At 31.1% G+C, this 13,552-nt stretch overlaps 2 protein-coding genes and 1 long non-coding RNA gene across 3 annotated transcripts; 2 read left to right on the top strand and 1 right to left on the bottom strand.

The window, feature by feature from the left end:
* Nucleotides 1-5,036: 5,036 nt before the first annotated feature.
* LOC107896436 (peroxidase P7) lies at nucleotides 5,037-6,846 on the top strand. The gene is made up of 4 exons (XM_016821600.2): nucleotides 5,037-5,370; nucleotides 5,457-5,648; nucleotides 5,829-5,994; nucleotides 6,234-6,846. Exons 1-4 carry the CDS (start codon nucleotides 5,152-5,154, stop codon nucleotides 6,617-6,619), a joined length of 963 nt encoding a protein of 320 aa, XP_016677089.1. The 5' UTR covers nucleotides 5,037-5,151; the 3' UTR covers nucleotides 6,620-6,846.
* An 89-nt stretch (nucleotides 6,847-6,935) lies between these two features.
* Nucleotides 6,936-8,517, top strand: LOC107896435 (peroxidase P7). Its single transcript, XM_016821599.2, has 4 exons — nucleotides 6,936-7,345; nucleotides 7,416-7,607; nucleotides 7,676-7,841; nucleotides 7,914-8,517. Exons 1-4 carry the CDS (start codon nucleotides 7,106-7,108, stop codon nucleotides 8,300-8,302), a joined length of 987 nt encoding a protein of 328 aa, XP_016677088.2. The 5' UTR covers nucleotides 6,936-7,105; the 3' UTR covers nucleotides 8,303-8,517.
* Nucleotides 8,518-10,665: 2,148 nt separating this feature from the next.
* LOC121207573 (uncharacterized) lies at nucleotides 10,666-13,465 on the bottom strand. The gene is made up of 2 exons (XR_005902655.1): nucleotides 11,375-13,465; nucleotides 10,666-11,180 (listed from the first exon to the last, which is right to left on the bottom strand). It is a non-coding gene; the product is annotated as an uncharacterized lncRNA (long non-coding RNA).
* Between the last annotated feature and the right edge of the window lie 87 nt (nucleotides 13,466-13,552).

The following is a 13,552-nucleotide window of genomic DNA, read 5'->3' on the forward strand; positions in this document are numbered from 1 at the left end:
ACCCAATACCTCAAACACACACTCAAATCACTTAACCACTGAAGCAAATACTTACTTATAACAAAATTCGTAAAAACAGGATTTAATAAATCAGGATGTTACATGGTTCTTTAAAGATGATGGCGTTAGAACTAGGCAACCTATGACATAGGCAAAACCACACAACACCTACCATAACAACAACCAACCTACAACAGCAGTGCTCATTTGGCACCTAACCTCTTACCACTAACTTATCCGCACAACCATACAGCTCGCCATGTGGAGCTTTGAGATAATGGATAAACCTCCATATAAGCCTAAGTGCATAATAGAGCAAAGAGCTTCTTTTTCATTAAGTCACATTCACCTTCCTACTTCCTTTCTCTCCACCGTTGGCTCTTCGCCCTAAACAAGCGAATCATACCTTATCTTTTCCTCCTCCTCCTCCTTGTTAGTACTTAGTACCAACAAACTTGTTTTCCAATTATCAAAGATTTGAAACACTCAATTAAGAAAAAAGAAGCTATATTAATGCATGGCCATAAACGTCGGATTAAAGCCAAAGAAAAAAAAACTACAGGTTGAACGGATATCTCTACCAAGAACCTCTATTGATATGGATTCACTAACTTTGCCTTCGAAATCCACCTTTGAAAATGCATCATATGATGCACTTAATCTTCTTCCCCAACTTGCCATGGTAATTCAAAACTTTTTTGCTTTTTTTGCTATTATTATTTGAAGTTTCTAAGTTTAAATTCTGGGAAAATATTAAAAAATTTGTTGCTAAGAAAAATAGATAATCACTGTTGAAGAAAAAGAAAAAGAAGATAAAGAAAAATTAGGGAAAACAAATTTTGTGTTCACCAAAAAGGACAGTGAGCTAAAAAACTTTTATGGCTTGTCCATTACGGCTTGCAATGAGCATATTAATTTTTAAAGTTTTATTTAATTTTTAATTTATTTTTATTTTTTGAATTTTTTTTAAATTTTATGTTTTTTTAATTTATTAAAACTTTTTCCAATTTTTTTAAAAAGTTATTGAATATTTTTATGTATACTTTTTTTTTAGTTTTTTAAAGATCAACTTGACATAATGAGTAAATGATGAGGGCTAATTTTTTTAATTAAGACCAGATTAACATAATCTGTAAATATTAATGACTAAATTTATTATTATGCCAATTAAAAAAAGATCATTTCATCATTTTATTAGTTATTTAGCGACTAGGTGACCAAAAATAAAATCCCAAATAGTTTGATGACCTAATTGTAATTTTTTTAAAATTAAGTAACTAAAATAAAAAAATTTATATAATTAAGTGACCAACAGTATTATTTATCCTAATATATTATAATTTTTTAATTTAAAATTTTAGAAAAAAAATATACATAATCATCCCATTTTAAAAAATTTAAAATTTTAGCTCACAAATCATGATACATATTTAAATTATCCAAAAGAAGAAAAAAAATTTCAGAAATCTAATTAATTAATTATGTCATTAAAAAATGTTTAAAAATAGGCCCCATGACTTCAAATTTCCACAATTAACAACATAGATGCAATTATTTAAAGAGTGATGTGAAAGGTTTTGCCTTCTACTCGACAACGTACATGAAGGAATATCATAGCAATGATTTCCTTTTTAAGGTTACCTAAAGTGCACGACTTTTAAGCAAAAACATAAGCATTGTTTCTAATTGGCTTAATTGTCAAATATGGGTAAAGAGAATAATGAATTGAAGTGCTCAATGACATGAAGGCTTTCACTTTTTGGATGCTAATAAAAGATGATAATGGTTTTGTTTGGTTTAGTGTGAGGTTAAGGTTAAGGTTAAGGTGTACTATAACAATCCAAAAGTTTGCAAATAAAGATATGTTTGGATGGGTCAAACGTTTACCTGCGATTAGGGTAAAAATAGCAGTGGTAATGAAATTAGATATTATCGTGTGAGATAAAAAGTAAGCTAAACGCACTGCATCGCACCTCACCGCTCATCCAAACCCACCTTAAGTCCCTTATCAATTTTCAATGTTAAAAACAATATCACTTCTAAGGCGACTTTGGGTATTTATATCCACGGCTGGAATCAAATTATAATCAAAATAATTTTTATTATTTTTTAAGTACAACAGCATCGATTTTTTTAAAATAAAAAAATCCAATCTATAAACATAATATCTAAAGGTGTTTATGGTTGGCTTGGGCCTAGACATGATATTAACACACTTTATTCTTATTCAAACTTAACTCAACTCGAAATATGCGATTAAATTTGGTTTAAACCCGCTCATATTTCTAAATAGCTAACTCAAATCCATTTTAGGTTTGTCCATATTATTTAAAAAAATTAAAATATATTTATATTTTTTTATTTATAAAATTTTATATAAAGTCATCTTAATATTTTTAACATTTACACATACTACTATAGATTTATTTATTTTTTTGTGTTATAAACTATATAATATATAAAAATAACATTATATAAATAACAAACTTAAAAAAAGGGTCGGGTCAGGGTTGAGCTCGGGCCTTGATTATCCAAGCTCAAGCCCAATCAATATTTTAAACAAGCCTAATGTTTTTTTTGCCAAACCTTTTTTTCAAGTTTAATATTTTTGCTCAAACCCTTCTAAGTTTCGAGCCGGCCTTTAAGCTTAGGCAAATAATCTAGCCCATTAATAGGTCTACTTATATACTTTGAAAGGTGTATAATTTTCTTCTTCACATTATAGAAAAATGTTACATTTTAATTTTAGTCTTTTTGTTATACCTAAATTTATACTCTAATTTTTAAATTTATACTCTAATTTTTAACATAATTTGGTATCTATATTTATATAATGTTATTAGTTAGTCTAAATAGTTAATATCATTGACTTTTTGATTAAAATATTATGTGGTTATATATAAAAATCAACATATTTTTTGGGTTTGCATTTTTTTAACATTATAAAACAATGATCAAATTTCGATTTGGCCCTATAATGGACTGAACTTAGATTTAATTCATATACTTAAATTTTTTACATAATTTGATTTTGCTGCTTTTATAATGTCTTTAGCTTGTCTAAATAGTAATATTATTAATTATTTCAATTACAATGTTAACATCATTTTTTTAAGAATACTATTCCAACAAAAAAAACCATTTTATAATTACAAGTTTGAATGGGTAATTTTAAGAAAAATCCACATTTGTATTTTCAATGTTATTTTTTTTGTTGGTATTCTTCATGTTCGTTTCACAGTTCATGTTTGGGGTTTGTAGTTGCCCCTTCCAACAATGTTGTTTACAAGCTTTGCACCCAACACTTGTTGGTATTTTCAATGCTATTTTTTTTTACATCACTATCAAGTGAATTTTTTTTAATTTAAAAATATGACACTAGTGAATTTAACGCAAACAATTTTTAACAGTTGTAATAATTGAATCTAGATTTTCAAATTTAAAAAGTAAAGAAACTAAATTCCTAAATATAAAAGTAGGGAGACTAAATTTTTAATGTAGGAAGTATACAAAAATTTAAAAAATATTTTAACTTTCAAATTTTTACTCTATAATTTAATATAAACAAATAAATAACCAAAAGCAAAGCATGATCCTGATCATTTTATCTAGTATTCTAATTTTATTCCTTAAATTAAAAAATATCTAGTTTATACCATAACAATTAACAACTAATTAAAAAATTATATATATTTTACTTCCACTCAATTCTAAATATGGCAATTTTAACCTTCAAACGAAATATACCCAATTACCCAAGCCAAATTCAACAAAACTCCATCTTTTATCAATTTGATGTTTATTTTGTTTAGTTAAATTTGATTCTTGAATTTTTTTTTAAAAGAAAAAAAAATATTAAATTTGACTATCACCGTTTTTAAAAAGAGTTTAACTATTATTTTTTTAACGAATATATTAATTAAAATGTTAATTTTTTTAAACATAGTAACCCAAATGGGTTACCACATATACTTCATGCTATTTTTTTTATTTTTAAACTTTTTTTTTAATTTTAACTTCTTAGAATTTTTTAAAGATTTTATAATTTTAAAATTATTTCTTGATGTGAGACATAAAATAAATAATGTCATGTCAGCATGAATGCCATGCCAATATAATTAAAAATTAATATTTTAATTAGTATTTATATTTAAAATAAAAAAGGATTTGACTCTTTTATAACCAAATTTAACTAAAACATAAAAAAAACAATTGAAAAAATGTAAATATCAAAGATGCCAAACCGAATTCAACAATATAACATGAATCATATTTTGATTTTCTAGATTTTTTTGCTTAGTTGATATGTTTGATAAATTGAAATTTTAAATACTGAAAATTGAAGGACTGAATTTTTACTACTAAATTTGATGAGTGTTGAATTTATATTAAAAAATTGTTTGGTTAATTAGTCAATATAAGTACTGAATATAATTTTGTTGTTTGAAAAAATAAATATTAATTTTAAAAGATTATTTATTTTTAAATTTTAATATTATTAATATAATATTTTATACTATTTTAGATAGTTTTGGATAAAAGATACTTATACTAATTTGAATATTTAATTTTTTTAATAAAATAAAATCTACATTAAGTGATAAGTAGCTACATACCTACTTATCTTATTCAACATCTTCTTGGTAAATTTTTTATATTAAATAAAAAATTAAAATAATTTTAAAACACATTTAAAATATAAAATATTGAAAATTTTAATTTTAAATGTTTACTCAACAAACCATTAACTTTGGACTAATATATCCAAAAATTGGATTTATTTCTTAAGTGAAACCTTGTAATATATAAATAAATAAATAAATAACAAAGTTATTGAAAGTGTTGTATTGGTATGGTAACTAGAATTGGATTTTGTAGGATTGAAAAGAAGGTTTGCATACTGTAAACATAAAATTTGTGGAGATATAAAGCTATAAACAAATTGCCATTACTTTTAAGGATTAACTCTAATTGAAATGATTAGTGTATGAAACTACGTATAACTTTTCTCCCCTTTTCTGTCAAATACCCAATCACCCAAGTATCTGAAGAAATTGAGCTATATTAGGCTTAAAAGCTTCCACTTTGTGTAGTTTTTAGTGTCCAAAAATAACCATTTTTTTCCTTTGAGATTTCACAGGACTGCATTCCATGGCTAAAGCTTGGTCCTTGTTACTTCTTCTTATCATTCTTGTCTTTGGTGCATTTGTTGAAGGCAGCCATGGAAGCAAACTCTCTCAAAATTACTACAAATCCACTTGTCCCCAAGTATTGTCCATTGTCAAAGCTAAAACCGAATCGACTTTAAAGAAGAAACCAAGGATGGGGGCTTCTTTGCTGCGGTTGCATTTCCATGACTGCTTTGTTAATGTGAGCATTGTTTCATAAACTTGTATTTTTTTTTTTATGTCTTAGCTCCAATCTTCTGGCTGTTTGGTTTATGAAAATACCTGCAGGGTTGTGACGGTTCGATATTGTTGGACGATAACTCGACTTTTATTGGTGAGAAAACTGCACTTGCTAACAATAACTCGGCTAGGGGATTCGAACTTGTCGACGACATTAAAGCTGAAGTGGAGAGAACTTGCCCTGGAGTAGTTTCCTGTGCCGATATTCTTGCCATTGCAACTCGTGACTCGACTGTCGTAGTAAGTCTGCACTTAAGTAGCAGCTGCAAAGTCTGCATTTAAGTAGCAGCTGCAACGCGATGTTATGGTCGTTATTTGACGGTTTTGTTTTCTTTAACGTTGATGATTATTGTAATTGACCGCAATGTGACTGTGAAAATGTCGGACCACCGCAATTAATGGCCTTTTTATCATTTGCAGCTAGGGGGTCCGTCATGGAAAGTTAAATTGGGGAGGAGGGATTCTATCACTGCTAGCAGGGCTGATGCAAACAAGTTCATTCCTGCACCCAGTTTCACCTTAAGTGCTCTCAAATCAAACTTCCATGCTCAAGGACTCTCATTGAAAGATTTGGTGGCACTTTCAGGTAATTAGACTCTTAACTAGGCAAATTCTACATTGTTTCGAGTTATGTTACTCTGATGCGGGTATATCCAATTTTTATAAGCTTTTTCATGTGTTCCCATATCTAAAAATGTGTCAATAAAGGTGTTTGATATGAGTACTTTAAGAATCAAGAAGAGTCCAAGTAAAATAGAGAAAGCACCGGAAGGCTTATACTTTTGTTTTGATTAACTACTGGTTTCATTTTGGAATGGTATGTAGGTGCACACACTATTGGCCTGGCAAGGTGCACAACATTTCGAGCACACATCTACAATGACTCCAACATTGATCCCTCATTTGCTAAGTCCCTGCAACACAAATGCCCCAGAAACGGAAAAGATAACATTCATCGACGCCTTGACTTACGGACACCGATTACTTTCGATAATTTCTACTTTCGAAACTTGTTGAAAAAGAAGGGTCTCCTCCGGTCCGATCAAGAGCTCTTTAACGACAAATCAGCCGACTCTCTGGTTAAAAAGTATGCCGCAGATTCTTCGAAGTTTTTCAAACAGTTCACCAAATCTATGATCAAGATGAGCAACATCAAGCCTCTCACAGGAAATTCTGGGCAAATTAGGATCAATTGCAGAAAAGTCAACTGAAAAAACATGGTGTTTGTGAAAGGATTATAGCTACTATTTTCGTTACAATTATCTTGCTTATTTCAGAACTTCAACAATAGCTGCTGTAGAACATCTGGTAAACTTATCAGAAACAGTGAAAACTTACTTTTACTTTCATGATTTGCTTAAAGATGCCTTCAATTCGAGTTGTTTGTAACATTGTTTATATCTGCAATCGTGATAAATGAGACGGGTCTTTAAGTTTATTATTGTTTATCAGTGTAAAATAAAACTTACTCAAAGGCAGCATTGGAGGCTAAAGGAACCTTAAGCTTTCAATAGAAGATCTTGAAAATAAAGAAAAAAACATCACAACAAACTAACGTACGTCAATCAACAGAAGGAACTTGGCAACCTACGTTACCTTATTTATACCTTCCACGTTTTTCCAAATCCTTATGTGAGAATTAACCCAAATCTTTACGCATTTACACACTATAAAAAGGGCCTCATTTTATTTCCAATATGATTGGCAACAAATTTGCATTAACCAACATGGCTTTGTTTCGTTCACTGTTACTAATTATTTTTATTGTTGCTGTTTCTTCATGTCAAACCAATGCCCAACTCTCTCCTAATTACTATTCATCCACTTGCCCGCAAGCTTTATCTATAGTGAAGGCCGAAGTTGCCGCTGCTATAAAGAACGAAACTCGCATCGGAGCTTCGCTGCTGAGATTACATTTCCACGACTGCTTCGTTAACGTGAGTACTCCTCATTTTTCTTGAAATACCTGTGTTTGACAATCCTACACTGAGCCTTCATGGTGAGCAGGGTTGTGATGGGTCGGTACTTTTGGACGATAACTCGACGTTTATAGGTGAGAAAACCGCGGTTCCGAACAATAACTCGGCGAGAGGGTTCAACGTCGTCGACAACATCAAAGCTCGGCTGGAGAAAGCGTGTCCTGGAGTTGTATCCTGCGCTGATATTCTCGCCATTGCTGCTCGTGATTCGGTTGTTCGGGTAAGTACACTTGGTACCTTATTGCAGTCAATAATGTTATGAATTGATCATTTTCGTGGTGTATGCAGTTAGGGGGTCCGTCATGGAAAGTAAGGTTGGGAAGAAGGGATTCGACAAGCGCTAGCAGAAGTGCCGCAAATACCTCTATTCCACCGCCCACCTCTAATCTAAGCGCTCTTATTTCAAGCTTCTCAGCTCAAGGCCTCTCAATAAAAAACCTTGTAGCACTTTCTGGTAATCCAAATGTCATTTTCGGATAACTACATTTTAGCATAGACACATCATGTTTCATTTTCGGATTCGCAGGTTCACACACCATTGGCCTCGCCCGCTGCACATCATTTCGGTCACACATTTACAACGACTCCAATATAGACCCCTCCTTTGCCAACTCGTTGCGACGGATTTGCCCGAGAAGCGGCAACGATAGTGTGCTCGCCCCTCTCGACCGTCAAACACCAACTTGTTTTGATAACTTATACTACAAGAATTTGTTGGATAAGAAGGGTTTGCTTCATTCAGATCAAGAGATCTTCAATGGAAGTTCTTTAACTGATGGTTTGGTTAAAAAGTATGCAGCCGATACTTCATTATTGTTCAAGGAATTTGCCAAGTCTATGATCAAGATGGGAAACATTAAACCTCTCACAGGAAATGCTGGGGAAATCAGAATCAACTGCCGGAAAGCAAATTGAAACATGTTTCCATACTTGCAAGAAATTTTATTTAAAAAAAAAAAAAAGTTATCTGTCTGTTGTTTGAAGTGAGTGATTGAGATGTTCATATAATTTAAATTTGTACTATCCTTTTTTTTTCTCTCCTTTTTCTAATAAAATGTTTATGCAATAAAAGAGCACTTGTACCTGTAAGATTTTCGATTTCAAATAAAAAAATAATTAGAGTTTTTTAATTGGAGTTCATAGCTCGAGTTATCGAACAAGTTAAATTTAAATATTTCAATAATTGACTTAAATAGTTAACGAATCTAACTGAAGTTTATTTCAGAAGTATTAGAAACCTAAATTCAATCTTGACTTGAAAATCAAATAAAAGTAATTAAGTTCAAAGTTAAATATGAAAATCAAACTTATATTTTATCAAGCAAATGAAATTTAATTGAACTAAATCAAAAGAAATTCAAACAGTTCAATTTTTATATCTAACCAACTTCAAATTTTAAAATTAGAACTTACACCAAATATTTAAGTTTCAAACTTCTTATAACTTCACCTTTAACTCAGGCACAACCCCAATTAAAAATCAACCCAAAATCTTTCTATATATTAGCTTAAAATGAGTGTAAGAAGCATACTGATTTTTCTAAAGCTCAGGTTAACCCATCTTTGAAACAATTGAGCGAATTGAATGCTAGAGTTTCTCTATCAAAAAAGAAAAAAGAAGGATTAACTTTTACAGGATCCAATTGAATAGGAAGATTAGATGAGCAAAATAAGTTTACTTTGGAAACCGATGAAGAAAGCAGAAATATAATAAAATAAAGTAATGTTTTGCTTAAAATGAGCTCCAGTAACAATCCTTGGGTCCTTTACCACTTTTATTATAATAGAAAGAAAGGAATAACCCTGAGCTTATTTAGCCTCAGTATAGGGTAAAATGTTTCTTTCAGTAGGCTCCACCACTCATATCCAAGCAAACCACAAAACTACATATACTTATAATTAATATTAAATTTTATATAAATGTAATGGCTGATTGGCACAATCAAATTGTTGCTTGGCCCTTTGTTGCTTCCAATTTTCCTTTTCTAAAGTATACTTTTTTATGGAAATAGATGCCCGTAATATTGTGCTTTACCTCTTCTACTAAAAAATTAAATAAATTAATTATTTCTTTTAAAATTTTCACCTTTTTTTTTTGAAATAAAAAAATCGGTTTAAAAACAAAATTTCACTTATTTCACCTATTTACGGTTTAAAAATCGGTGTGTTTGATGGAATAACTGGACAATAATACGTGACATGCCACTTATACACCATACTGATATATAAAAACTAATTTTTAAGAGTAGAAATAGATAGAATTTTTAATAGGATCAGTTTACTCTTTATTCTAATATACAAAAATTAATTTATTTATTTTTAAATACAAAGAGTAAAATATAATCTAACTCTTATTATACGAGTCTTCATGATACTTTCATCGTACTCTTATAAAAATCCAAGAAAAGATTGAACACCCATGCCTGACAACAATCAAATCCGATTAACATAGGCCTAACCTGCATTATTGGTAGTACAACAGCAAAAGACTTGGACAATACAGGGACAAGACAAAAGTTTCCTGCCAGCATGATACCAATAATTCACAATTGAAAAAGGGAATCAAGCCCATGCTTTAATGCCAGTGTCGGCAGAGTATGCTTTTTTATGAACTACAGATTTGCTAGACATGGAAAATCTGTCAATCAAACACATTAAAAGCTACTCTAAACGGGTAGAAGTGTAGTCTAAACTATCATGGTGGTTGATTATAATTGGATGCACATTCGCTACTCGACCTACGATTGGGAAGACTTTCAAGCATTATATTACACCAAAAATTGTCAGTGACCATATCCTTATGTTGTTCCGACTCTTGAATTTTCTACATGTTCCAATGCATCAAAACCAGTATCCAACAAGGGTAAGGATACAATACGAATCTCTTAAGGACTCTCCCAATACCTGAAAAGCTTGAAAAAAAAATTGAACATACCCATGTTGCATACATACTCATTTCCAACACTCACAGTCGAATCAGAGTATCATAGCTCAACTTATCAATGAAATCGTGGGGTAAGTCGTGCTTGGAAGCATATACCTCACCGGCTTAGCCTTCTCTCAGTGTTGCTATCGTGGTGACATAACCAAACCACTAAGCTCAGCTTAAAACATATTTATCCAAATTATCTTAAAGGATTCATATCATTATGGAAGAAAAAAAGCTTCAAAGAGACCAAAGCAAGATATGACTTAATGCAAAAGCAATCATCAACATCAATGTGTAATAACTAATACTAGTGACGTAACTAAAGCAAAAAAAAAAAAGCAATTGTAGATAAAAAGAAAAAGCCATGATATCATTGTTTTGCTTCCAGAAACATGCTCCATCCGACTTTTGTGTTTAACACTTGAATTCCATTCCATATCTGTGTGAAAAATGCAAACTGATCTAAATGCCATAGCACAGCCTATAAACAAGCATTCATGGCATGTTAATGATTCAATAACAGGCAGAATGTAAGCATTTTCGAGTTAAATTGATTCCATGAAGTGAAACGACAAATTGTCCATTGACACAGCATTTTGTTTGTCCTTTCTTCTTTTTCACCCCTAGTTGAGTAAAATGTTGGAATGTGAAAAGGAAAAGAACAATCTTACTGTCACCTGCCATTATCCGTATCCAAAAATTGTCGTGTTGACTCCAAGGGAAGAAATCATGACAGGAAGAAACACTGTACATATATGCATCATTTACTCAAACTTGGCTGTGAGTGTTAAATAAAGGTATTTCAATTTTTCCAAGGTTTGGTTTTATGTAATTTGGAGAATCCTTGGAGTCATATTGTTATACCTATATCCATATATGCGTCAAACACAAATACATAAAAAAAGATGAAGAGTCAGAGCAACATAAGTTTTATATATAAGGTTGATAGAGAACTTCTAAATAAATTGTTTTAATGAAAGGCCAAAATCTCCCAAAGATGAATAGCATAATTATCCATTCAATACAAATTAAGAAACTAGGGGAGCTTATAAGCTAACCTTTCAAAATAGCATTAGCCATGATTTGGAGATATCAATATCACCATCTCCATCCATCTTTTTCCTATATTAAAGACAAGGCGAAAAGACTTTTAGTAAATAAGGTAAGTGAGGGATAGTAAAGAAGAGAACAAGATACAAAGAGTAAAGAAGATTAAAAATCTAAATAAATAAGATCATATTTTCAATACCTAAATATAACATGCTATCACAAGACACAATAATTCAAATATCTTAAACTTTCATGTTCCAAAAGTCATTTTCTGAGTCCTCACAGGAACTTGGCTTAGAAATATAGACAAGAGGAAAACTTGGGCATCTAAAGCAAAACTGATTTAAAAGGGAATAACAGTCTTTCACTCTCATCACCTACCATCTCCTTCGAGACTCGATTACGTTAGGAAACAGAAGATATATGAATGAAAATTGATACAAAACAAATATGTGGAAAACCAGGGCATCTAAAACAAAACCATTTTAAAAGGGAACAACAGTCTATCATTCTCATCACCTACCATCTCCCCCGAGACTCAATTATTATATGAAACAGAAGATATATGAATGAAAACTGATTAAAAAAAAATAAGCATTTGTTAACCAAGTTAGCAATTGTTTCATGCCCTTTTTTTCTCTTTCTATTTTCTAATATCCAAACATATGGTCAAGCACAAGGTACCAAAAGAATAAACATTTGGAACATTTCATTGATCAAAGTTTTGGAGTCCTCGTCTTATAATTGTGGCCTAAACACCTAACAACCTATCAAGTTGAGAGTGAATGCTGAAAGTCACTTCCATCTTCTATTTAGTTGTAAATATCTACTTACAACATTGAAATACCATTTGATTGCCTCAAGGACTAACATACCATAATATTGATAATCATCCAACTATGGTTTTAAGTTTGCTAACAATTTTTAAGTATCCTTTCCTTCTCGAGTAATCAAAGACTACAAAGCATCAAACCAACAAGAAATGCAGAGTGTTCAAAGAAACCCACCTTGAATCCGGCCTCGTTGTTTAGTGTGATCAACAACTCGTATATCGAAACCACAAAGTACAGTTTACATGAAAAACCCAGAAAACTAGAGAGAAAAAGTGGCTGAGAAAAACATAGATAACCAACATCACATAATTTTCAGACCACAGAGTGTATTCCATCTACTGCTTCTAAAAAATAAGTAGTTCCATAGATCAAAAACACTAATCAATTCACACGATTACTGTCTAGAATCTAAATAACCATATTCAAACAAATAATGTAGCTTGCATTGAAAATGAAGAAAATGAAACAATTAAAAGAACTACTAAAAACTAAATTAATAAAATCAACATCAATTAAAATTCATAGGCTTATTGTAGATGCAATTCTATTAGCTTAACTAAGCATAAAATCAAAACCCATTAAACTCTAATGCAGGAGAAATGTTAATTAATTCATTAAAAATAAAATTCAACATAAAAATGTTACTTAAAACCCAAAAAGCTTAATTGTAACAAGATGTTAATCAAGACATTAGTATTAAAACAACAAAAATAACATTCTCTCATAGACCAAAAACCCAAATTCAAGAACTAAAAACCCTAGACCACCCAGACTCGAAAATCAAAACCCACTTAAAACATACAAATATAAAACAGAGGAAGAAAAAACCGAGAACCAATCAAAATTACATGAAAAAAAGGCATTTTTTAGTGATGTAGACGGCGTGGAGCTAGCGTTTGCCTTTTGTTACTCTGATTTTTTCTCGTCCTTGTTCTTGTCATTTTTATTGTTGATGATGGATTCAGTGGCAGTGAAGTTGGAGTTAGAAGTAGGATAACTAATGGAGTTTTCTGAGAGGGTTCCTTTTGCTGGTTTTACTTCTTCGTTTTGTTAATGATGATTCAGTTTCTTTCATCTTTCTCTTCTTTCCAGAGAAATCTGAGCGTGGGTTTTGTTTTATAGAGTGCATTGATGCAGCTGGTTTTGAGTTGGCGGGAAAATTCAGTTAATATAGCCATGAAAATGGAGGGATTCGGGAAAGGATGGAATTATTGAGGAACCGTTGAAAGCTCTGGACGCTGCTCCAATCCAACAAGTTATTGGATTCCTAAGACACAACCGCCGACATTTTCAAAATCGAATGCTTTTGGGCCAATTTGGTTACCGTATATATGTCAAATGCCAAAGCAAAGC

The sequence above is a fragment of the Gossypium hirsutum genome, chromosome A10 (assembly GCF_007990345.1).
Source record: "Gossypium hirsutum isolate 1008001.06 chromosome A10, Gossypium_hirsutum_v2.1, whole genome shotgun sequence".
NCBI lineage: Eukaryota > Viridiplantae > Streptophyta > Magnoliopsida > Malvales > Malvaceae > Gossypium > Gossypium hirsutum.

Coding starts and splice junctions, on each gene's coding strand:
- LOC107896436 (XM_016821600.2), top strand. CDS start 5,152: ATGGCTAAAGCTTGGTCCTTGTTACTTCTTCTTATCATTCTTGTCTTT. Junction 5,649..5,828: donor CTCGTGACTCGACTGTCGTA/GTAAGTCTGCAC, acceptor TATCATTTGCAG/CTAGGGGGTCCGTCATGGAA. Junction 5,995..6,233: donor AGATTTGGTGGCACTTTCAG/GTAATTAGACTC, acceptor AATGGTATGTAG/GTGCACACACTATTGGCCTG.
- LOC107896435 (XM_016821599.2), top strand. CDS start 7,106: ATGATTGGCAACAAATTTGCATTAACCAACATGGCTTTGTTTCGTTCA. Junction 7,346..7,415: donor TCCACGACTGCTTCGTTAAC/GTGAGTACTCCT, acceptor CATGGTGAGCAG/GGTTGTGATGGGTCGGTACT. Junction 7,842..7,913: donor AAACCTTGTAGCACTTTCTG/GTAATCCAAATG, acceptor TCGGATTCGCAG/GTTCACACACCATTGGCCTC.